General features: G+C 45.5%; 1 protein-coding gene across 1 annotated transcript in view; it reads right to left on the bottom strand.

Annotated features, from left to right (window-relative positions):
- Nucleotides 1-22,677, bottom strand: part of RNF43 (ring finger protein 43) — a 56,413-nt gene extending 33,736 nt beyond the window's left edge. The window contains exon 1 of the mRNA XM_084218939.1: nt 21,809-22,677. Coding sequence (XP_084075065.1) covers nt 21,809-22,045 — 237 coding nt within the window. The 5' untranslated portion in view covers nt 22,046-22,677. The remainder of the gene's footprint in view (nt 1-21,808) is intronic.
- Between the last annotated feature and the right edge of the window lie 1,393 nt (nt 22,678-24,070).

Here is a 24,070-nt window from a genome sequence, read left to right as displayed (position 1 = left end):
TCTGGGGTTGCTACCTGGGATTTTAGGTCCTGCAATCAAGAGATCAGCACTCCAGGAATGCTGGAGTCACCTTGTCATCTTTGAATTACGGTGGTAACATGGTCTTCAACAAGGCTGGGCAAGAATTTCCACAGCTGCTGTCTGGCTGATTCGGGTGGCAGCCCCTGGCTTGGGGCTCTGCTCATCCCAGTGCCCTCCAGCCCACCCGACCAATACAGACAGCTCCAGGGGAGATTTTTCATTCTCAGCTTTTTCTGCCATTCCCATCCTTTCTGGAAGAAACACCTGTGCTTGTCCCAGCTCCCCTGACACAGATGCCCTGGAAGCAGTGCAGCTTCCAGCTACTCAGGGTCCTGCTCCAAACCCAGGGTGGGGAGGACAGCGGGATGTCTATCCCTCTCTCCCCATGGCACTGCAGCTGAAGAAGCTCCTGCTTGATTCTCACCCTCTTGGCTTTGCTCTAAAGGTCACCTGGCTCCTCCACTGCCACTCACACCCTCCTTGAGCTGTCAGGATGTGAGGGGTCCAGCAGGGAATGGAAGGGAAGGTCTGCTCAGGGGAGCTCAGCTACAGTCTGATTAGGACTGTGACAGGAGCTGAGAAGAAAGTGAAGGGTGTGGAAAAATAGGGAGGAGAAGAATTGTTTTGGAGTAGAATAGGTCCAGAGCTCTGGGCAGTTTCATTAGAGGAATATTAAGTAAATGAGTCAGAGCTTGTGGTGCCTGAGGCTCGGGAAAGCTGCTGCTGGAGTGAAGGATGGCAAGGGAAGATGAGGATTGTGGCGTGCTGTCTGCGAGCGAGATCCAACCAGGACACAACAAGAGGAAACTTGTTGCTCACTCAGACTTTGATGAGCATTTGCAGAGATCAAGCACTGCAGATGTTTCATCGCTGCCTCCCTCTGTGCCTGGTTCCAGCTCCAGAGCAGGCACTCCAGGAAGCCTTTCCCAATCCACTGTGCTTCCCGAGGCACTGGAGCTCCTGGAGTGCCCCACTCCAGCAGCACCCCCACACCACGCTGATCCCTCGGGTGTCCAAAGTCATTTTGCAAGTCAGGTTTTTGTATTCATAGCTGGTATCTGGGGATAAAATTTGTCTCTTAATTCCTGCACTTAAAAAACTGAATATTGTACTAATATCACATGCAAGAATGCTCCGGGTATCAATAATCCCTGCAAGTGTTCCAGGCCAGACTGGACAGGGCTTGGAGCAACTTGGGTAGTGGAAGATGTGCCTGCCCAAGACAGGGGTTGCAACTGGATGATCTTTAAGGTCCAAACCAAACCAAACCTTTCTGGTTTGATGAATAAATGTATATCACGTATATGTAAACATACGTGTACCTATGCGTGTGTATATATATCTATATGTGTACATATATACAGATACACATCTCTATATATAAATATATATAAATATTTACCTGTACTGCAAACACAAAACCCAAGCCTGAAGTTAAGATGGGTAAACCAAATTGATTACTTTCAAATTACAAAATTAATTTCATAAGCAGCTGGGAAATTCAAGGTAAAGAAGTTCATTCAGATGTTGTTGTGATAACAGAGATACAGGAATAATAATAATAACAGCAGGCTGCACTAAGATATATTTAATTGCATGAAACAGTTTTAAAAATCTGTAGATTGAAATTTCATGCCAGTATGGAAAAAAAATACCAAAGCTACCAACTGATGATCTCTCTGTGGTGATTCCAGAAACCAGGAAAGGCAAAAGCAAGTGAGGGAGGTAACAAAAGTAGAAAAGCACAGTATTAACCACAGAATCCCAGAATCACCGGGGATGGAAAAGATCCTCAAGACCACTGAGTCCAAGCTGTGCCTGACCCCTGCCCTGTCCTCAGCCCAGAGCGCTGAGTGCCATGTCTAGCCCTCTCTTGGGCACCTCCAGGGACAGGGACCCCAGACCTCCCTGGGCAGCTCATAATTAATGGGTGACTTCAATCATCTCCATACCAGGAGGGCAAATGTTGTATTGAAGTCTGATCAAAAGACAGATTTTGGTATCTTTATCAACTTCGTTATGGAAAAGTTTGGAGCAACCTCCAAAATAGGTGCAATCCTGGATAGTGCACAGGGAAGTTGGTTGAAGACAGATTATTTCTCTAATAGTGCCCATTATATATTCAAATCCCCCTATTCGTAGGAAAGAAAAAGAAAGAAATAAATAAAACATTCTCAAGCACCAGAATTCTAAGAATAAGAAAAAAGTAGTTGGAAAAACATTTTAGAAAGCAAATTAAAAGGCAAAATGTTTTTGGGTTATACAGAAAATATTGAAAGATTTCCTGCTGGAGGCTTGGATTAAATTTACACCATTGAGCCCAAAACCCCAACAGTGAATAACAGAGGAAAGGAGAAGACTAGAAAGAAAAGGAAACTTTTCAAAAGTGGAACTTGACTCCAAAGGATGAGAACAGCAAAGACTGTAATTCTGGCAAGTTAAGGAGACTGGTCAAAAGAGAAAAACATGCCAGGGGCTCCCATACAAACAATAAAGTCTTTTTCAACATATTAGAAGCAGGATGTCTATTAGTGAGTCTCTGTGGCCAACAAATAACTCAGGGAATGAAAAATGCACTCAAAAAATATTTGCAAAAAAAACTACCTTGCTTGCATCATAGGGCACCATGGAGGAAGTCATGAAGTTCCCATGCAGAGGATTTCAGCATGGTTATAAATTACTTGGGAAAGGGTAAATTAATGAGGTGACAAAATTTGCAGATGAAATAGGGTTTTTTTGAGTTATCCACATCTCAAAATCCAAATTATCCAATCTCAGACTGATTGGGAAGACTTGCATGAAGGATCTCAGGCTACCCACTGGATGGTTTATTGAGCAACATGATACCAACAGCTCCCACCTCCTCCCAAGCTCCTGGCCACACACTCTCCACTGCTCACCCCATCTTTGACTCCTCCATGAGCTCATTCAGCTCATGAAAACATCAGAAAATGAACCCAGCAAGAAAAATTGAGCATTTGCTGCAGTTGTAATGAGTTGGACAGGTTTGGGAAAGGGTCTCACAAGGGCTGGGGTCACAGCAAGTGATGGATGAGTTATGGCACAGAAAGTAGGAGAGGGGAAAGCAGTAGCTGGGGAAAAAGAAGGGCAAGTCCTCTTCAGCAAGGAGATGGGATCAGCCCAGTGTGTAACTGCTGCTGAAATGGCTCTGTGCTGGGAGAGGGGAAATTTAGTACCAGTAAGGACAAAGGGATGTACCTGGGAACAATCATTTGAGCTGTAAAGACAAGGATATAGACTTTAAAATAGCTCATTAAACTCAGGAGAGATTCTGGAATTATTCTAGAACACTTTCTGAAAGCATCACATTGTTGGTGGGCACTGTATCTACTTTTTTTAAATATATATATATATATTCCTGCCCTACCCAATAAAGCAGATAAACTTAGGAATTTATGGGAAAAACAGACTGTCCATGGAAATGCTGTCCATAGCACACTTACAGCCCAACAGGCCATTTGGTAATGGTGACTCTATCTCAACATGGGAAAATCTGAAAAAGGGCATAGGTAGAAAAAATAGACAGGTAGCAAAAAGGTGGAAAATTTGTGGGTGAGAGGAGCCCAGGATGGTCCATCCAGAAGAGGATGGTACCTTGTAAAGTTGTGAACATTGGAAATTATGCAAATATAGATTAATTATTCACTATTCTTCATAATGCAAAGAGGAAGCTGTCACCTCAAACCAAGGAAAAGGTGTAAAATAAAACAAGAATTCTGCTCATAGGCTCAGAGTGACACTTCCTGCTGACAGATGATGTGAAGATGTAAGAGATCCACGGGGCAAAATCCATTCTAAGATAACAATTCAAGTATCCTGTCTGTCATTTCCAGCCTGGATGACCCCAAAGCTCCTGATGCTGGGATTTTGGGAGGATGGACCCACCTTGATCTTTTTCTCCTACTGGGTTTTCTCTCCTGACTCCCAGCACCTGCCATGTTCACTGTGCCCATGTGTAGCCCATACCTGCTGAGCTCCTTTGCCCCATCTCCCTTTAGAGACAGCCCCAGACCCCCTGGGCCCTTGCATGGTTCATCTGCCCTGTGACAGATAGCCACACTGTGTTCAAGCAGTTGACCCAAGAAGTTCCAGTCCTTTCCAATGACTTTCCACCAAAGAGGTAAAACTGCTCTGCACAGAAAACAACCTTTTGAAGAGGTTAAGTCGAACAGCAGGGACTGGATTCCCTGAAGAAAGAAGCACCATCACAGATCTTATTTTTCACTTCTAGGTAAATCTTTTTCTTACTTCTAAGTAAAGGCACCTTTGGCTTCATGTTCTCCAGTAAAAGTAAGAAAACTGTCATTTTAAAACTAGCAAAGCAAGTTTCTTGTCTATACAAAAATCCTGACCATAAGGAGATGAGGATAGAACAACTTATGGAAGCAGTGACCTCAGAGCACTGCTGGGAGAGGTTCAACACTATCTAATATAATGGAATTACAGAATCCCAGAATGGTTTGGATTGGAAAGGATCTTAAAGCTCATCCAGTTCCAACCCCAAGCCATGGGCACAGACACCTTTCACTGTCCCAGGTTGCTCCAAGCCCCGTCCAACCTGGCCTTGGACACTGTCAGGGATCCAGGGACAGGCACAGCATCTGTGCACACTCTCTGCCAGGGCCTCACCACCGTCAGGGAACAATTCCTTCCCCACACCCCATCCAGCCCTGCCCTCTGGTACTGGGCAGCCATTCCCTGTGTCCTGTCACTCCAGGCCTTTGTAAATAGTCTCTCTCCATCTTTCTTGTCAGCTCCCTTCAGGTGCTCAAAGGCTACAATTAGGTCACACTGGAGCCTTCTCTTCTCTTGGCTGAAATATCCCAATTGATTACTGTTGGTTTATTATTGTTGAGGAAAAAAATAAAAGGCAGCAGAGCTGATACAGAATTAACCTCCTGGCTCGGGTTTTCATCCTTCCTTTAAACCGGGCTCCAGGCTTTGATGTCAAGTGAAAAACCAATCAGGCAGTTTAGCAACGCTGGGTTTATTGTGGGTATCTGTGGGGAGGCTCCCCGAGGGACGCAGCACGATCGCTCTCCTGCTGCCCTTGGACTGGCTCAGCTCAGCCTTGCCCACCTCCCCTGCAGCCCGTGAGGCCCCTGGACACCTCGAGGTGGGAAGATGAACACAACAGTCTGTGTCTGCTGGGCTCCAGGCAGGATCACACCGTTACAAACACCGGCCCAGCACTGCCCCAGTAAGACCAAGACAATATTGCCAGGCAAGAAGGAGAAAAAGCATTATCAACTTGACTTTTGTTCAGTTATCTGAATTTACAACCTTGATTTCTCATTTGAGCCTGAACTTCCAGTCAATGGCAGGTAAAAGTACATTGCCTTCCCATGTTTCTGCGAGGCAGCCAGCCCCCCGCTTCCTGAGGAGATTGCATCAGTTATCCAGGATTTTTATCAAGCAAGATCACAAATGTGAGCTCTGAGGATGCAGAATAGACCTGAACACTTGGTCAGCTCCTTTTAAGAGAACACATCACATCTGGCTTCAAGAGACAGAGTTGTTTCCTTATTTTTTTGATGTAGAACCTCAATTATTGTGTTTTTGTTACAAATTGCTTTATGGTTTGAATCTTGCATATACTCAAACTCGTGTCTTTTTCTTTATTGCTTTGCAGCACGCCTGAACAGTGGCAAACACTGAGTTGAAAACAACTGCATGGAATTTTTGGGGGCATAAATTATTTCAGTGAAAGAACTCTGAAAACCTGAAAGAAGCTCAATTCCCACCTCAGTGACTGATGATGTCAAATTTCCAGGCATCTGATCAGCAGGTCTCTTTACAAAGGTTGTGTCTTTGGGGAGGGGTTGAGAGAAATAAGTGCTTTTTTTTGTTCCATTTGCTGCTCTGAGGAGCTTTTAATGAATTACCTGAGATGATAATATGATTAAGTGAAGGCTCTATGCACTGGGGTGCGTGGGCTGTGCACAGAGATCTTGATACCTGAACAGAAGAGCACAGGAAATGGGTCACTAGAGAAGGCAATTACTGAAATGAAGGGAAAATACAGAAAGATGCTTATCTTGTTAAAACATGGTTGGAAACAAAGCAAAACAAACCAGTGAAGCTCAGAGAAACCCCAAAGATATCAGCTTACAGGTACAGTCTGGGTGGACACAGCAGATACATTTTCCCTGCAAACATATCTGAAAGACAGTTCAATTCCTGAAGTTATTCTGAATTCCAACAAAACCCAACTGAATATCCAAATTTAAAGATGAAAAAAAAATTACTTTGAAACTCAGAGCTCTCCCCCTCCACCAGTGCTCACTGGGTGATCACTGAACTGGGCTTTGCGTAAGAGAAAAAATTCTACAGAAACATTTGATAAACAGGATGTTTTAGTTCATTTTTTACCCCAAGATGTTTCATTTCTCAACTGGAGAGACAGAAGGGAGTTTGGCAGAGATTTGATAATGAATAATTCAGCTACACGTGTCAGGCTTCAAACATTTCTGAGGGTAAGACTCTACACACTGAAATTTCCACAGGTGAAGAATAAATCAAGAAATGCACTTGAGATGTTCATACATTGTTCTGTCCTCTTTACCCAACTCTAATCAATTAAGTTTAATAATTTAATAACTACCTATTTAACTGGAAAAGTCAATCAAATGGAGGAACTTAGATTAGTTCTTTGTGGCAATCTCACTGCAGATAACACACACCAAGTCCTGGACCATCACAAATAATGCCAAAACAAGGCTTGCCACCAGCTCTGATGTCTTCCACATGAGAAATGCACATTTTAGGGTGACCAGACACAGTCTCAGACACCAATATAATCCAAGAACAAAGAGCTCAAAATACGGAGGATGAGGGACTTGTACTTGTGAAAGCACTGACTCTGAAAACAACCAAAGGTCAATGAAAGGACAGTATCATGATGAAATAACAAATTAACATAGCCTGCCAGACTGATATCATGGTCAAAAGGTCAGATGTGAACCTCTGGGTACAATTCAGATGGAGGAGATCGAAGATCACAGGAACTGCCAGACTGGATTAAAGGAAATCCGTAACAACACCCAAACTGTGGACTGGTTTGCATGGCCACGAGGCAGCCCAACCATCACTGACCTCTCCAGGCAATGTGACCTCTCCACCAGGACACAGACAAGCTACAATTCAATACAAAATCATCCTTCAAGTATGTGCTAACATACACACATCCAAAAAAAAAAAAAATCCTCAAAGGTATTAAAATTCAGCAGCTTTCACCTGGGTCCCACAGGATTTTTCAGGGAAGCAAAGGAATACTCCTAAAACACCCACAGCTCTCCATCCTACTTCCTTAAGCACATGCTTGCACAGATGCTAGGCTGGAGTTTAGAAGGTTTAAAAATCTCTTGAAGTTCTCAACATGGTCAACAGAATTAAACAAACACAAGGAAATTTGTCTTCATGGAGACATCAGCCTTCCTCCCCTCCCTGCATTCATCTTGTCTGCTTAAAGCACTATGGCCACCCAAAAACACCACCAGTTTCATTCCACCTTTTTTCCCCCTCACTTCAGAAGTCATTGCACAAGGGTCCCAGTCCTGCCACGGAAAAAGGAAACTGTTCCCAGTATTAAGCAGTGCTCTTTGGGATGCAGAGTTCCACGTGTATGTGTTCAGAATGGGAAGCGGGGACAGATTCCCCACTGTGGGCTGACAATTCACCCCAAGAACAAGACTGCAGTAGAAGCAGGGACAGCAGTTCATGTGGATCTGTACATCTCCAAACAACCCAATTACTATCCCTTTATCTCATTTTCTCCTGTAAATGACAATCCACAAACACATTCAGGAGGCAACTCCATGCACCAATTCTCTCTCCACAGATGGGGCATCTCAAGCACTTTTAGAGTAGCCTGCAAGCCAAAGTCTGCCTAACTGGGTAGCATTCCTGGAAGCATCAGCAATGGTGTAGAGTTTCATGGAACGCCACAGCCATGCAGACATCAGGAATGGAGCCATCCTCTGGAGAGACCATTGAACAACTTGACCTTTGATGGAATTTACTGGTGACTGGAGGCACAACACTTGGGCAGTATCACAACATCTCCTGATACAGTATGTTATGCAATTATCAATATCACTGCACCTCTTTATCTCCCAGCTTATGATACAAATGGACAGAGCACTCCTGGAGGGTATGGTCCTGGGCAAGAGAGAAGGGGATGTTCTGCTTGACATCAGCGTCTGAGGAAACAAAGTTCTCTGTCCATGAAGGTCTGGGGGTCACTGGGGGGAAAAGAAGGGCTATTTTCTGGCTCCAGCAAAACTTAGGTATGGCCTCAGGAAAACACGCAAGAAACCTTATCTGGGAAGGGGAACCAAAGATCCTGGATGTCAAAAATTTAGCAGAGAGTCCTTCTCACCCTCTGGCAGAACTTTGTGCTGCCAGGGAAGTCACATTTAGGAACATAGCTACAATAACAAACAAGCTGCCACATCCCTGTGGTGTCTGGATGGTGAGATTCTGCTTAAGATCTCATGCTGGGGTAGAAGTCACCACTCTTTTACCAAAGTTTCCTATGGAATTTTAGGACCATGGAGATAAAATTGAGAATCCCTCAGATGGACAGAAATAGTTACCCAGGTATCTGCATTGGTGTGATCTGTACATCACAGCTCACCAGGCCCAGTGAACCATCCAAGACCACTGAAACACAGTAGGGATGAGAGGTCAAGGAAAGAGAAGCTGCTTCTAATAACCCCTAAAATCTGGAGGGGAGATTCAGAAGAGGGACTGGAGCAAATGTCTTGTCTTCTGTTCCAGTCAGGCTGGGAGAACAGGCAAGCTCCAGTCCCTCTGGCTTTAACTTTCCCTCAGCCTGTCCCAGCCAGACCAAAGCCTGCAGAATCACCAACTTGCCTTATCTTGAACTCAGCTTTTGGGGAAGAAGGATTAAACAGATGTCAATCAATCCTTCAGGCTGCAAAATCAAGAACGTGATAGCAGGATTCCAAGGAACAGGCTGGCCTGTAGGCAATGGGGCCAGGACCTGTTGGCACCTGAAGAAATGGATTTTGCAAAGCCCCCTGTTTCTGCAAGCTGCCCTTTGGGACATTATCCTACATTTCCCACTTGTGGCTGTCAGTTAAATCATCTTTCTGCCCCTGGAACAGCCAAAATTTCCAGTGCTGGGCACCATCAAGCACACTGCATTCCCTGGTTCCTTGACTTGAGACAGAAACTACAGGAGCTTGAAATACCTTCTTTGACATTAGCTGAACAAGAAGACCTAGAAATGCAAATCATAGAAACACAGAAGTATTTAGTTTGGGAAAGTCCTCCGAAATCATCAAGTGCAACCATTCTTCCAGTGCTGTCAAGGGCACCACTGCCCCACGTCCCCAAGTGCCACATCTGCAGGGCTGTTAAAACCCTCCAGACACCGTCACTGCCCTGAGCAGCCCCTGACAGTGCCTGACTAATGCTTCAATGAATAAATCTGCCCCAAAATCCAGGCTAAAATGGTATGGCTGGCAAGGGCTTGAAGCTTATTTTTCACCTCCCAGTCAGGGTAAGAATTTATGTCCCAGAACAAGTTATGTGATTTATTTATCTGATACCTCTAATTAAAATATATCTTTCTAAAATGCACAAACTATTCATGGCCATTCAGGGCAAATTTAGGGGCTTCCTTAAATTAGCAGTGTAAAGTAATTCAGCTGATGGCCATAGGATTATGGCTGTGGTTTTTTTCCCAGTAGTATGATGTCTCAGTCCTATTTGCTTCAAGATAAATGTTTATGGTTGTAATTGATGATTTTAAGGGTTTTTTCCAACTTAAATGATTCTATGATTCCACATCAACTGGTTTTCTCGGTGATGAAGTATCTAATGTTTGCAGGTTACCTTGTTTCATTCCCTAGGCAAGGAAAGGGGAATATGCCAAAAGACCTTCAAAAAATATATGTTCTCTAACAAGTAGATAAATTCTTATTTCAAATGCAGGAATATCTGACTGTTATTGAGGTACAGCTCTTAGAAAGAGAAGATAACTGCTGAGAGCATGTGCTGTACTCAAACTCTCCGGAAGGTATCAAAGATGGAGGTTTTGTTGCTCGAGATACACTTACAGAGTTATTATCCCATCAGTGGAACATACTTAGGGAATCATGAATGATGAGAGTGACAAAGAATAAAAATGCTATGTTCAGTAAAGCTGGATAGGTCTTGGAGCAACCTGGTCTAGTGGAAGCTGTCTCTGTCCATGGCAGGGGGTCCTTCTGACCCCAGATTCCATGATATGAAGGCCAAAGTGCCAAGGGCTACAAATGCTGATTAATAGCACCATGAAACTGAAAGCCATGTTGTGAGATTTTAAATATTTGAACCTAAGGAACCCTGCAGTGCTTTCCATGTGAACAAAGAGCTGACCCTCATCTCAGTGATGGAGAAGGAAGGAGGTACTTAGGCAGTTTTTCCCAGACTTTCCCAAAAGAGCAGAAGGGGGCTGGAAGGGCTGGTGCTGAGGGCAGCGGGGCTTGGGCTGGAAGGTTTTTGCAGGAGAGAAGAATGCAAGGGTGGATTTGGACCAAAGGTCCATGCAGCCTAGCATCTTTGCCTTGATAGTTGCCAACAGTGGATTTCTGGAAGTAAGAACAGGACAAGCTTGTAGGGCTTCTGTCCCAGGCATTCTCCAAGCCTCCAACATTTTATAGACTCCCGGAGGCAAAGCTGGGACCTGTTATTTCACAGCCATTGATGGAGCCTTCTCCCATTCATTAGTTCCAGTGGTTTTCGAACCTCTGTAAACTTCCAGCATCCACAGCAGTTCCTGCAGCAAGGGATTGTACATGTTAATTGTACAGTGAGTGAAGAGCACTTCCCTTTGAACCTGACTCTTTGTAGCCTCATGTGATGCCCCATTATTTTCATATGAAGAGCAACTAACAGTCAATCCCTACTCAAGACTCTATGGAACTTCTCCATATCACCCTTCAGCTGCCTCTTTTCCAGCCAAAAGAGAGTTAGTCCAGTTTGTTTTTCTTTGGATAAAACACATCTTATGCTTTCTTTTATCCTTATCTTCCAATACAGCTACTGCTTTTTTAGAGCTGTAGGGAACAGAACTTCACACAGGATTCAACATCTAGATGTACCTGGGATTTCCACGGGAGATCAAAAGAGATTCTCTGGTTTATTCTCTCCTTTTCATTGCTTTGTCTTCATGACAACCACCACATACCAAGCTGACACTTGCACAGACCAGTCTGTTAAAATCACAAGACACAGTTGTGGCAATGGGCAAATTAGAGCCCATCACCTGAATGTGAAAAAATGACTGATTCTCCATGTTCTCTTGAAGTTTTTGGTCTCACAAGGTCATGCAATGATTCACAGATGAACCTTGTCTTCATTACTTCTAATTAGATCGTGTATTGGAAAGCTCTAGAACATTACCAAGCATTCCCATTTCCATGTGCTCATCAACACTTCGGAGAGCACAGCTACAGCACACACTGCTGTAGCCACAGGCTCCTTCCAAAGGGAAAGTCTGCCAGTTATTCCTTCCACCTGCTTCTTACTTTCCAGCAATTATTTATCCAGAAGCCTCCTTCTTAATCCACATCTTAGTTTCCCTGGAAGCCTTTGCATTTGGGAAATTCAGCCAGACCTGCCCAACTGATGCCACTGCTGACTCCTTCACATCCACTTGTAGCACTCTGCGTTATAATTTCTATCAACTTATCATTTTACAACACACTGCTCCAAGCTTTTGTGGATTGGAGCTCAAAGAAAAACTGGAATCACATCAGCCACCTTCCAGGGATTTTAAACAAGAGTTCATAGAGAAATTAATAGTTCAATGATTTCATCCTCCCCAGTCCTTGGGTGAATACCACCTGACCCCAACGACTGATAGTTAGTGGTAATTATGTCTATCTCCATTACTATCTCATCTCATCTCCAGACATTTCAGCCTGAGACAGATGAAAGCACAAGGAGAATTGCATTCATTTTTCTGCTAGGATTTTAGCTGCCCTAAGCAGAGTTTTTAGACTTTAATTTTTTATAGATCCTACCAATTGTCAGGTGAGTGTTCTGCTTGTGACTGAAGAGAATCTAGCATTACCATTTTCAAGTTATTTCTCCTCTCTTCACTATCTTCATGTATTTTTAAGCTGTTCCTCTTTTTTCTAATTTTATCAAATTTCTTGCCTTTCCAGGATGCTTTTATATACTTTCTCACTCTTATGTTTAGGTATCCTGATAGGCTTTTTTCATTTTTCAAGTATTTCTTGAGAGGTACATTTTATCTTCATTCTTACTATAGTATCCTCAAACTCTTTGATGCAAAGGATGTAACTCCTGGTTGCCCTCTCAGATTCTTTTGAATGACCTTACTAGATTTCATGTCACTCTTTTCTAAATTAAAGCACAACTGTGGATGACTTTTGGCCTCTTAACATCTCAGCAGGATAAAGTACATGATTGTCACTGTCCCAGAGCGGTTTTTCAGAAGCAGGATTTTGAATGAGGGTGTGGAAAAGGCCAATGCCAGAATGGCATTCCCCAGTTTGTTCTGTGGAGAAAGCAAACATGAAAGAGGCAGCCAGAGAAGGAGCACAAAGAAAAGAGCTGCCACCAACTCAGGCCACAACCAGGTGCAACTGCCAGAAATTATGAAATGGTGGTTTCTCAACCAAAAACCAACACAAATTGTTTGATGATCTTTTTTAACATAAGGGCTGTGTGTTGTACAAGCACATGGGGTTCATCCATCACTCAAATCTGACATGCTTCGCTCATGGAGAAGTTGGGCAAAGTTTACAAACAGCAGCTTTGGGTCCCCTGGAGTGACAAAAGAGAGGTCAGAGGTCCTCTCAGAGGAGGTAATGGAAAGACCAGATTATCCTTCTGAGGAGAGCAAGAGTTGGAAGGAAATGCTGACAGGCAACAGGCTAAACCCTTCTGTGAACTGAACAAGAAGCGCACACAGAGAAAAGCAATGAGAGTAACCATTATTCTAAGCAAATGAAAATTATAGAAGATTAAAAAAAGACATTTGAGAGAGCAGATGAGGAAAAAAAAATCTGAGTAGGACTATATGGTCCGAGGCATTTATGTAAATGAGGCCAGGTGAAACAGAGGGTAATGGGGAGGACAGTGGCATTTTGGGGGCCCCAGGGAAATATTTGGAGAGAAGTCTCCAGCACTGACACTCAGGGACAACGTGCACCCACAGCATGGCTGCAGGAGTACCATCAACAGGACACTTAGAGAACAAAGGAACAGCAGAGGAACAGCATCACAAGCAGAAGAAGGGGAACTCTTATCTCTTCAGGATCTTGGGGAGATTCCACTTATTTTAGAACAGAACTGTCTTAGTAAATAAAAAGTTATTCGGATCCTTTTGTAAGGAACAGGGCTCAGGACTGGAGCAGTAGCACAAACACAAACAATCTCTCTTGATACTCTAAAAAGTAGTCAAGGCTGGGTTTCTGGAGCTGTATCTACACTGGATGGTTGTGCAAAGAGACCAACTTTCAAAATTTAATGTCTGATTCAAACTGATACACAGGGAGCTATAGGAATCATCACAATTCACTCTTTTATTTGACATTCATATCCTTAGAGATGTTGCCTATATTTAAACAATCCGAAAGTAACATTTTGGTGCAGGATCCTGCACAAAATTCATCTAATGAAAGAGCCAGTGTTCTCCACTCACTCCCTAGAACTTGTCTCTTCTGCTCTGCCATGTGGCCATCACCCCATACCCTTTCTAGACACTGTGCCTGCTCTGCTCTGTTTTTCAGCTTGTTGGCCTTTGTAAGGAGAACTGTTTCCTATCTCTAACAGGACTGGAGTGCTGTTCACTTTTTACACCTGGATCAACTCAATCCCAGGGTCATTCTCCCTGAGTTTCTGCCATGGACATGTCCCTCCTACATTTTGGCACCAACAGCGCTGCCCAATGCACACCCCATGGAAACACAGCTGCTGAGGAGCTTTGGAAGTAGGAAGCTGAATCTATCCTTTCATGTAATTTTGAACTAGAATTCACATACCTTTTACCAAAACAAAGCAAATTTAATCCCCAAACTGCATTACTTACATTCAGAAGTAACACGTCATAACCAAATTCAGTCAAAAGCTTTTGATTTGTTTCACAGAGTTTATGGCCAGAGGAGTTTATTCAACTCCCCAGTCAGAACTGCTGTGTTTGACAATCCAGTATATCTCTGCCACTACCCTGATGCTGAGCACAGTAATAAGCATTAGATTAACCCATTTGATCACTGGAGACCAAATTACTGAGATGGAGAACAAAAGAGAGATCAAAGGGCCACTAATGCCCTTAACCAGACCCTTCAGGGATGGGGAAGTGACGAGGTGAGAATACATCCGTTGATTTAGGCAGATGATTCAGATCTCAACATGCACGGAAAGAGGATACACACCCAAAATTTTAGATAATTTGAATGGGGTAGCTGCTGGGGGGAAGAGAATCTTCCACAAAAATCTGGCAGCACAGGAGTAACCCATACAACCTAAGAACATTCAAACCAATCTTCTCTCTACTGCCTTTGAACACTGACCTACATGTTTAAGTGCCTTGTTCTGAAGTAAGGCCAATCCTTGATGCTCCTAAAAACAAGATGAAAAGGTCCCAAGACAACTCTTGGCCAACTCCCGCCTGAGCCATGCTGGCAGCAGGCCCAAAGCTCCGAAGCATGAGATGTGATTACGATTCCTTAATGCAGCCTGAAAGTGTTGTGGGCAAATGAAAGGCTGTGCAGCGCTTCCTGTTCTTTACAGCCAGGGAAATAAGGGGGAAAATAAACAGATATTAAAACTAAGTCATAAATCACAGAACTCAAAGACAGAAGAAGAGACCACCATGACCATCCACACCACTTCTGTCTACTTTACACCTGTCCTGCTGCAGCCAAGAGCGAGACCTTGAATGGAGGGAAGACCAAAAGGGTAATAAAATATGAATGTGCATTACTGAAGTGTGATATATTCCCTTGTACTGAGATTCATTTTATATTTCTGCTTTGTTTATAACCAAAAATTTCACTTATCTGACCCTTAGCAATCCCTGCAACATAGATTGTTGATGATACTGAAGATGATAGACCTGAAGGTCAAACTACACTGCACATTTCCCATTGTACTTACTTATTACTTTTCCCAGTTTAGGTTAAAACTTGCTTGTTTTCATACTATGACTTTTGGGCAAAGCCCACAGAAAGCTTTTAGGCAAGGCTGTGAACATTTTAGGTTTTTAGGCATGTTTTTGGCATGTTTCACTGCAATGAAAACCACTGAGATATATTAAATAAAAAGGAATTTCAATTTTTGTCCAAAATCCAGTCTGATGCAACAGAGCTCTCTTTGATCACACTGAGTTGGTGCCGTATTACTTTGACAATTCTGAAGATTTTTGTTTAAAAATACTAAATTCACATGCAGTTCAGAACAGCCTTCCTCAATAGGAAATGCCCACCAAAGTTTCACTTGATGGAGGCACAGAAAAAAATTCCTGTAATGGTTCAGAACCATTCTACCACAAATTCAGCCTGGCTGCAGCCTGCAACCATCACAGGGGCCTGTTTCCCTTCTCCTGTAATCTCACCCCACTGCCAGCTTATCTTTGGGAAATGTCCACTTGTTCCCTGGATGTATTCCAGGGCCTGTGCATGGCCAGACGTCCTCTATTGACTGTCACTCACTCCAGCCCTGTGGGTTCAGTCTCCTGACCACAGATCTCTGCTCTGCTCCAGTCATGAGTCTCCAGAACCGTCACCTTTTCAGTACTGAAAATCTTCAGTTCAAGATGGATCTGCGCCCACCGTCATAAATAATTCAACTACAACTGCAACCAGCACCAGATGGTGCACTGGGAAGCTGGGAGATTTAGGTTTAAAGTCCTTTAAAGTCCTGGAGCAAGGAACAGTTTCCTGTCACCTGTTTTCTGGGTGAGGAAAGGAGAAGACACACCATGGAAAGCTCCAGCTCAGCCTGCGTACACGCTCCAGAGAGTGGTGGAGATTCAGAAGCAGCCTCTGAGATCAACCTCTTCTAGGAGCCCACTCTGAGATTCCCACTCTGCATCTGGATTTTAATGGCTCACCCTCCAATTACATTTAAATCCCGCAACAACACTGAACTAATCCACATTGTGGGTTACACTGGACACTCACACTCTATGTCCAATTCCTAAGAGATCTGTTTGGGCCATATGGTTTCTTCAACACTATCACTGTCCCTGTGTTGGGTGACTGCAGCCTTTTTGAGTCACTGCTTCGTGTGTTCCCCAAGACAGCTTCTACCTTCACAGAACCACAGGACAGTTTGGGCTGGGAGGGACCTCGACGCTCAGCTCGTTCCACCCCCTGCCACCTGCAGGGACAGCTTCCACTGTCCCAGGTGGCTCCAAGCCCCCTACAACCTGGCCATGGACACTTCAGGGATTCACGGCAGCCACAGCTTCCCAGCTTCCCTGTGGCTGTTGAGGGCTCCCCACCTTCACAGGGAAGAAGAAGTTTCTCCTAATATCTAATCTAAACCTACTGTCTTTTGGATTGAATCCATTCCCCCTTGTCCTGTCTCTCCAGGCCCTGGTAAATAGTCTCTCTCCATCTTCCTTGTCAGCTCCTTCAGGTGCTGGAAGGCCATGATCAGGTAACCCTGGAACTTATTTTTTCCAGGCTAAACAATTCCAAATGTCTTAGCCTTTCCTGAGCAGTGTCTATGTGCCATGTAAAAAAGTGGGGTTTTTTCCTCTGTAGGAGCCATTCATCTCAGTGTTTCAGTGTAATTTCCTGTTAATGGTTTGTGTCAGAATAACACTTTTTGGTACTTAGGCACCCATTTTTATTGTGCTGCAGTCAGGCCAAGTGGCTCCATTATTGCTGCTTCTGAGGCAGCTCTTGCACATTACTTAACGCTAAGTCGAGTCTGTGTACACGAGTACGAGCTGTTCCAAGAGGCAGAAACTGCTCCTTTGAACTGCCTCATATTGTGCTATCTGACCAGTTTATTCACACGTAATTTAAGTCCCCATAATCATTTGGTTCAACTTTCCCATTCCTCTGTCAACATTATGCACTCAACATGCTTCTGTTGATGCAGGAGCTGGGAGTATAGAAGATCCCAAGGTATTACTTTGGGATGGGTTGGGAGTGTAAACCTCTGTGAGCGCTGAAGGAGGTAATTCCAATTCCAACTGCATGTGACTTGCAACACTGGGAACACTCTCCATTGTCCAGGGTGATCCCATAAGGTTCATTGCAGCAATTCCACGGGATAATTATCACTGTTCTGAACACCACACCCCTCCTCTAACTGGATCTGTGATTGATTTTCTCCTTCTGAATGGTACATGCCACCTAAAAAAAAAGGTGATTCCAGCTCCTCCTCCAATTCTCATTCAATACATCCTAAATAGATCAATTTGAATGTTTTTTAAATAATTTATTTTTCAGGGAGGAGAAGAGGAAGGAGGATAATCCTTGGTTTGGGGACTCAGAGCCTTTAGGGAGTTTTTTCTGTGGGTTTCTTCAATTTTGTTTTTATTTTTTTCAGGTATTTTCCTGCAGTGATAAGTTAAAACAATGCACTCCATGGGTAAGTTAAAGCTGACTTTCTCCTACAATCCCCTCATTATGAAACTGCTGAGTTTGTACAGAAATGGAATAAAGTACTATGAGACTTGCAATGAAATAATGGATGTTGGGAAAACTAGTTCTACACACTGCCTTCTCAGTGAGACTGTGCCACTGTCCCACATATGCACTGGAATTTTCTATTTGTCAGCATGGGAAGGGATTGGGACTGCTGATCACTTTGCCCTCCCTGTAGTAATGTGAGGTTATCCATCTCTTTTAAATATTATTAATAGGGACTCTTCCCAAACTTTTAACACTTTTTCTCAACTACCCTAGAACTAGAGACTGTACCAACCCCTGACACTCTGCATAGACTAAAGGAATCATTTTTTTCCCCTGTGTAGAAGATGGGGGTAATACACACTCAGAGTGAGTATAACTGTAGTGCTCAGTTTTAATAATGCATCCTTGAATCTTGATCATCCTTGAACTGTCCTAAACAAGACTGTAAGTGATGAACTATATCTCAAATAAAAAGGGTTTTTTTTCTTCCACAATTAGATTTGCACACGTTGTAATTCAAATTAGAAAAATCTTCTTGCAACTCTCTCCAGTGACTGTGTCTGTTTCTTTCCAAGACATTCCTTATTTTCCTATCTAACTTCAAACCAACATCAACTTGCTCCAGTACCAAGTGGAGACTGAGGTAAGGGCAAGAAGGAAAGGAGACTTATTCCTCAAAAATCAGTCAACAGAGCAGCAGGAGTATCAAAAAAAGAAGTTGAAAAATCTCTATAACAATCCTGTGAAAGGGAGTTAATTGGCAGCCACAGGAATTGCAATTCTGAGGGCATGTCAAATCCTGAGCTGCTCATGGATTTTCATTGTCGGTAAGTTCCAAATATGTTCTTTCCAACTTACTTGTCTAAAAGCTTTGGTTCCTCCATCTGTAATAAAGGGCCAGGTTTTGACTTCCATGGAACTTTTAACAGCAGTTCAGGCTCCTGCAGTGGCCTAGCAGAGATCACAGAATCCCAGACTGGTTTGAGTTGGAAGGGATCTTAAAACTCATCCAGTTCACCCCCTGCCATGGAAGGGACACCTTCCACTGTCCCCGGGTGCTCCGACCAACCTGGCCTTGGACACTGCCAGGGGCAACTACAGCTTCTCTGGGCAACTCGTGACAGAGCCTCACTACCCTCACAGGGAAGGATTCCTTTCCAATTTAAACTTCCAAAACCAAATTTCCAGTTTGGAAACTGCCAGCGAGCTCCCCAAGTTCTTCCCATGTCCAGCAAGAGTTAATGCTCAGAGCTCCCTGAACAAGCTGGAGCACTGCACAAGCCTGGAGATGATTTCTGCAAGAAGTCTGAGGTGTTGGTTTTTTTGACCTATAAAGGCTTAAGTGTCTCTGCCTGCTTGAGAAATTCCTCTCCCTTTGCATCACACAGCAGCAGCAGCATTGGAGTGCCAGAAGAACACTGCCGGCTGACACTGGCAGGGCTGGCGGCTCCCTAGCATCTTCCTGCTTGCCCACTGGGCAACAATAGAAACACAGGTATTTCCCACAAAACCACTCACAGGGGCAAAGGCTGTGAGGGGGAATTCAAGGCTGGGGCTCTTTTATTGTAGGTAAAGAGGATATTGCTAAAGTTGGCTTCTAAGATGCAACACACCACAATCAAAGTCCATTTCTGTAGATGATCCTGGAAAATAGGGCAAGGAGAAACGAAACCAGGAAAACATTCTGGCAGAAGTACCTGTGGTGAGGCTCCATCACTTGCATGCAGGATTTTCTGTATTAAATTAAGAATGTATTTCTAAAAATATATTGACCAGAGCACTATGAAGATAATTTTAAGTCATGATAAAGAGAACCTGACTTACCTACAGGGCCAACTCTGTACCACCGATCCCTGGGCAATCCTATTCTACCTCTGAAAGAACAGAGCATTGCTTTGGAAACAGGACTGGGCCATCCATGCCTCTCTTCCAAGCTAAGTTCTGCAGTTGGTGTTCTCCTGGACAGGCTGACTGCACCTTACAGAGTCTGGCATAACCAAGACCTATCCAAAAATGCTGTAAAAATCCCACTTCTTGACTCAATAACTGTAAATGTACAATGTTATGTCCCTAAACTACATTTGAAGAAGCAATTGTGCAGGTATGCATGCACAGCCCTAAGTGTATTTATTAAGCAGGAGTTCCAGTGACATCAAAGTTAAGCACGTGACCTAAAGTTTTTGCAAGATTGGGATGTTGACAACCATGTGCAAAATGAGATGTCCCAATAAAGCCTGATTCTGGTCTGTTTAATATCCCACTATTTAAAAGCAAACTGAAAAGTATACATCCCACTAATTTCTTACTTCTTTTGTACCTGGAGAATTACATCCCCATTTCCTATTTTTTCTTTCCAGAGGTAAGAACCCACTGCAGAATCAGGACCCGAACAATTATAAATGCCATTTTATAGGCCAAGTTTCAATATTTAGCAGCAAAATTAGAAACCACAGCATGAGATCTGCAGGAGAGGTCACACGTACATTTGGCTAAGCCCTCCCAGAGCACAGTGCCTGGCACCAGGCAAACATCCTGCTGCAGGAGGCACAGCCTGACCCCCTGTCTCAGTGTTGCCAGCTAAAACCAAGACTTCCCGCACTGGATCCAGCGGGATGTGGCGCGGGAGCTCACCTGAGCACACAGAGGGGCAGAGTTAAGGCTGGAAAACACAGCCAGGGTCGGTCAGTGTCTGTTGTGCCCAAACTCAACAGGCTGGATTAGAGTTTCCCCAGCCCTCTCCATTTGGAGGATGACTTTTAAAAGATGAAATTGGACACTATTTACAGACTTTTATTCCAAACACCTGGTTGGTGCTGCTGTGATGGCACAAAATTCCCACTTGGTATTGCTGCATTTGGTTAGAAACCTCCACACATCCCTCAGGAGAGGTTATCATCCTCCCATTTCCAAAAGGTCCTACTCTATACTTTGTGCTCGGTTGCAACACCACTGTAGCTTTAGTAAGGAATAAATATTGACTTTCCTGGACATTGCCTCACAACAGAAGAGGACCTTGAGTGCATTTGTCTCAGATATTTTTTTAGCCTGGTAATATAATTTTATAGCAGAGATTTCATTCTGAGGAGTTCAAAAGGCATTCAAAAGCAGGCTTTATTCATGTCACAAATTGTCCATGTTCACTTTCAGACAGGTGACCATGTTCTAAAGCTGGCTCAAGTGTCCTTCTCCAGCTACACAAAATTTATTACTTTCATTTACATTTCCAGACTACAAATGTAATTAAGATTTCAACATACCCCATTTGGAAAGGCCTGGAAAAGTCCAGGAGAAAATTAAGACTTAATATTAATGCAGGCTATTTTGTAATTTTTTTTTTTTTTTTTTTTTTTTTGTTCTCAAGAATAAAGCACACAACTGCCAAGCAGATGAGCCACAGAATGGAGAGAATGAACACATTGTCTCAGGAAACTGAACTTCAAACTCAGTGTGTGCAGGAGATGGATCTGTTCAGTGAATGGCTCAGCTCTGGCTGTGCAGCACGTGCACCTCCTGCCCAGGTGTGGAGATACCTGTGGCCTTAATAGATTATCCTTAATAAAGGTCAGAGAACACCATTAATTCATCTATAAAAATACCTGGTGGCGACACCACTGGAGTTCCTGTGTAGGTAACATTCACCTTTTAGGTACAAGCAACAAAAAGCAGGGCCAGGGATTCTGGTGGGCACAGCCACGATGGGATTCGGGGCTGAAAGAGAACCCCGACCTCGGCAGACTGTGCGGAAAACCTCATGAATTTCAGAGAAAAAAATGCTAATCCTGCCTTCTGTCAGATGTTTCACATCCCGACTTGTGACTTGACACACTCAGCTTTATAACATCAATTAAGATACGAAATAATCTCTATGGAATCGGCCGACCACATCCACAATTCAGCAGCAATCAGGCGCAGCCACAGCTCGGCCCCGAAGGCTCAGCCCTGTGCACGGTGCCGTCCCCTCGGCCGCCGTGACCCAAGCCGCGGGGGCAGCGCACGGAGCGCGGCACAGATCCCTGCCGGCACACGGAACCCGGGCAGCGCTCGGGGAGCCGAGGCAGCCGGTAAAGGGGACAGGCTGGGGCGGGTGGCGAGGCCGCCGGAACGCGAGCAGGCACCGCTGCAGTTACCTGGAGCAGTTTCCCTTCGGCCGGAGTCACCTCGGCGACGTTGGCGAACTCCCCTTCCAGGATGATGGGCTCCACTTTGAGCGGGATGACCCTGATGATGGCTTTCTGCGCCGCCGCCCGCTCCGACTCCACGGCCGCCGCCAGCGCCAGCCCGGTGTGGCCCAATCCTGCCTGCAGGGTCGCCATGAGCAGCCAAGGCCAGAGGACAGCCAGCTGCACCTGGGGGCCAGCACTCATGCTACCAGCAGCGGGCTCCGGCCGCTCATACCGCTCGGGAACGCGTCCTCACGGCGGCGGGCCCGGCCGGCGGCACCGCTCCCGGGCTCCGAGCCGGCTGCCGACAGAGCCAGGGGCCGCAGAGCGGGGCTCGGTCACCGCCAGCGCGGCTCTCCGGCGACGCCGGCTCTCGCCATCGCCGCTCCTCTTGCCCCGTGCCACGTGCTCAGAGGCCGCCGGGAGCTCAGAGGCATATTTTAAACAAACAAACAGAAAAAAAAAAAAAAATTCCTAAAATGCGAGTCTCTCCTCCGGCAGATAAATCCAGAAGGATCAGTGAAACAGGTTGCAAGCAAGAAGTCAGTCTGGGTGCACAGGGAGCATTAGGAATTCTTCTGTCCCACCGAGATGAGGCACGGGGAGGGGTCCCCGCGGATGTGGAGGCCTCCTGTCTCCTGGTCAAGAGTTATGAAGACCCACAGGTTCAAAACATCCATCCCAAATACCCTCGAGACACACCTCACCTTCTTGATATCATTTCCCACAGCATAAGCACAACTTGAATGTTATCTGCACTGATTTGTATCCTTCCCAGAAATTAGGCAGGCGGTATTCCTTGAATTTATGGCGACGAGAAGGCTTGCCCCAGTACCGTTCCCTTCCAAATGAAGATGATCCCTTCCATCTTCCTCATGCCAGAAGTGCTTCATTCAAGTTTGGAGATCAGCTTTACTTTGCCCTTAGAAATCCATGCTCACAGTCTGACTCCGGGTAGAGTTCTCAAAGATAATTAATAGAACACAGAGCTCCTCTTCATGGCTGGAAGTTCCCAGGAAATAAAAAGGCCCCCAAACACTGCCAAAGTTTAGTCACGAAGCCCAACAGGTATCAGACAGAAAGTTACGGCGTATCTGGTTTCTCTGGCACTATTTCTGTGCGCGCCCCAGTTCCGGTATGACCACTTCCAAGCACACGTTAAGAAGATCCTGACTCAAGGCCCCACAAAATAAAATAGAAAGCTCCACGGTCTGCCCAAAGGTCACATGAAACGCATCGACGAGTCTTCATAACTGGGAAAATTAAGACAGAAAGTGTTTTCGATTAAACTGAAGTTGCAGTGATCGCATGGCTCTGGAGAAAAAAGGGGATATACAAGAAAAAAAAAACTTTGCAAACCTGTTAGGCAGTGAGCGTGCTGGAGTCCGCAGGGGCCGGGCCGGGAGGGAATCCTGCTGTAAATCCCAGGCAAAAGTTATTTCCAGTAGCTTAACAAAACCGTGTGGCTCTGATGATGTTTGGGTTCGGTCTTAAAAAAAACAGAATTGGAGTTTCTAACCAAAAAAAGTATTAAAAAAAAAGAGGAGAACTCTCCCACACACGCAGCAGGCAGGTAGGTGCAAGCGGAGCTCCACAGCCCGAAAAAGGATCGAGGGAGATCAAAGGGAGAAAATTACAGCAGACAGAGAGCTCCCGAGGCAGGCATGGCTGAAAGTGAAGTGTCCGCATGTAATCGCCCGACCTGCGCCAGCACCCCCGCGCGCTCCGGGAAGGCTTCCAAAGCGCGGCGTCCCCGCAGCGGAGGCGGGCACCGGCCGTGCCGGCAGCGAGCGCGGACGGCGAGCAGAGCTGGGACATGGGCAGCGACCCGGCGGCGGAGCCGCTGCCGGGGGCGCGGGCGGCGGGGCGGGGGCCGGAGCGCGGCTCCGGCGGCAGCGGCGGAAGGTCCCGGCGGGCGGGCGGGGGAGCCCCGGGCCGGCCCGGCGCTCGTACCTGCGGACACGGGCGGGTGGAGCAGCCGAGCCGCCGCCCCCGGCCGGGCCGCGGGCTCCCCCTCCCGCCCCGCCGCCCGCCTGCAGCGCCCGGGCCCACGGGGGCGGGGGACACCCGGCCGGGCTCGGCCCGCCGCGGCTCCGGGCCGGCCGCGCTGCCCCGCGGGGCGCTGCCCATCGCCCCCGCGCTCCGGCTCGGGCTCGGGGAGGTTCCAGGTCGGGCTGATGTCAGAGGTCTGGAATTCCGCCGCTCGGGCTCCGCGGGGAGGTGGAGGAT

Source organism: Fringilla coelebs (genome assembly GCF_963513975.1).
Source record: "Fringilla coelebs genome assembly, chromosome: 20".
NCBI lineage: Eukaryota > Metazoa > Chordata > Aves > Passeriformes > Fringillidae > Fringilla > Fringilla coelebs.
Note: the sequence above shows the minus strand (reverse complement) of the source record. Positions and strands in the feature narration are given on the sequence as shown.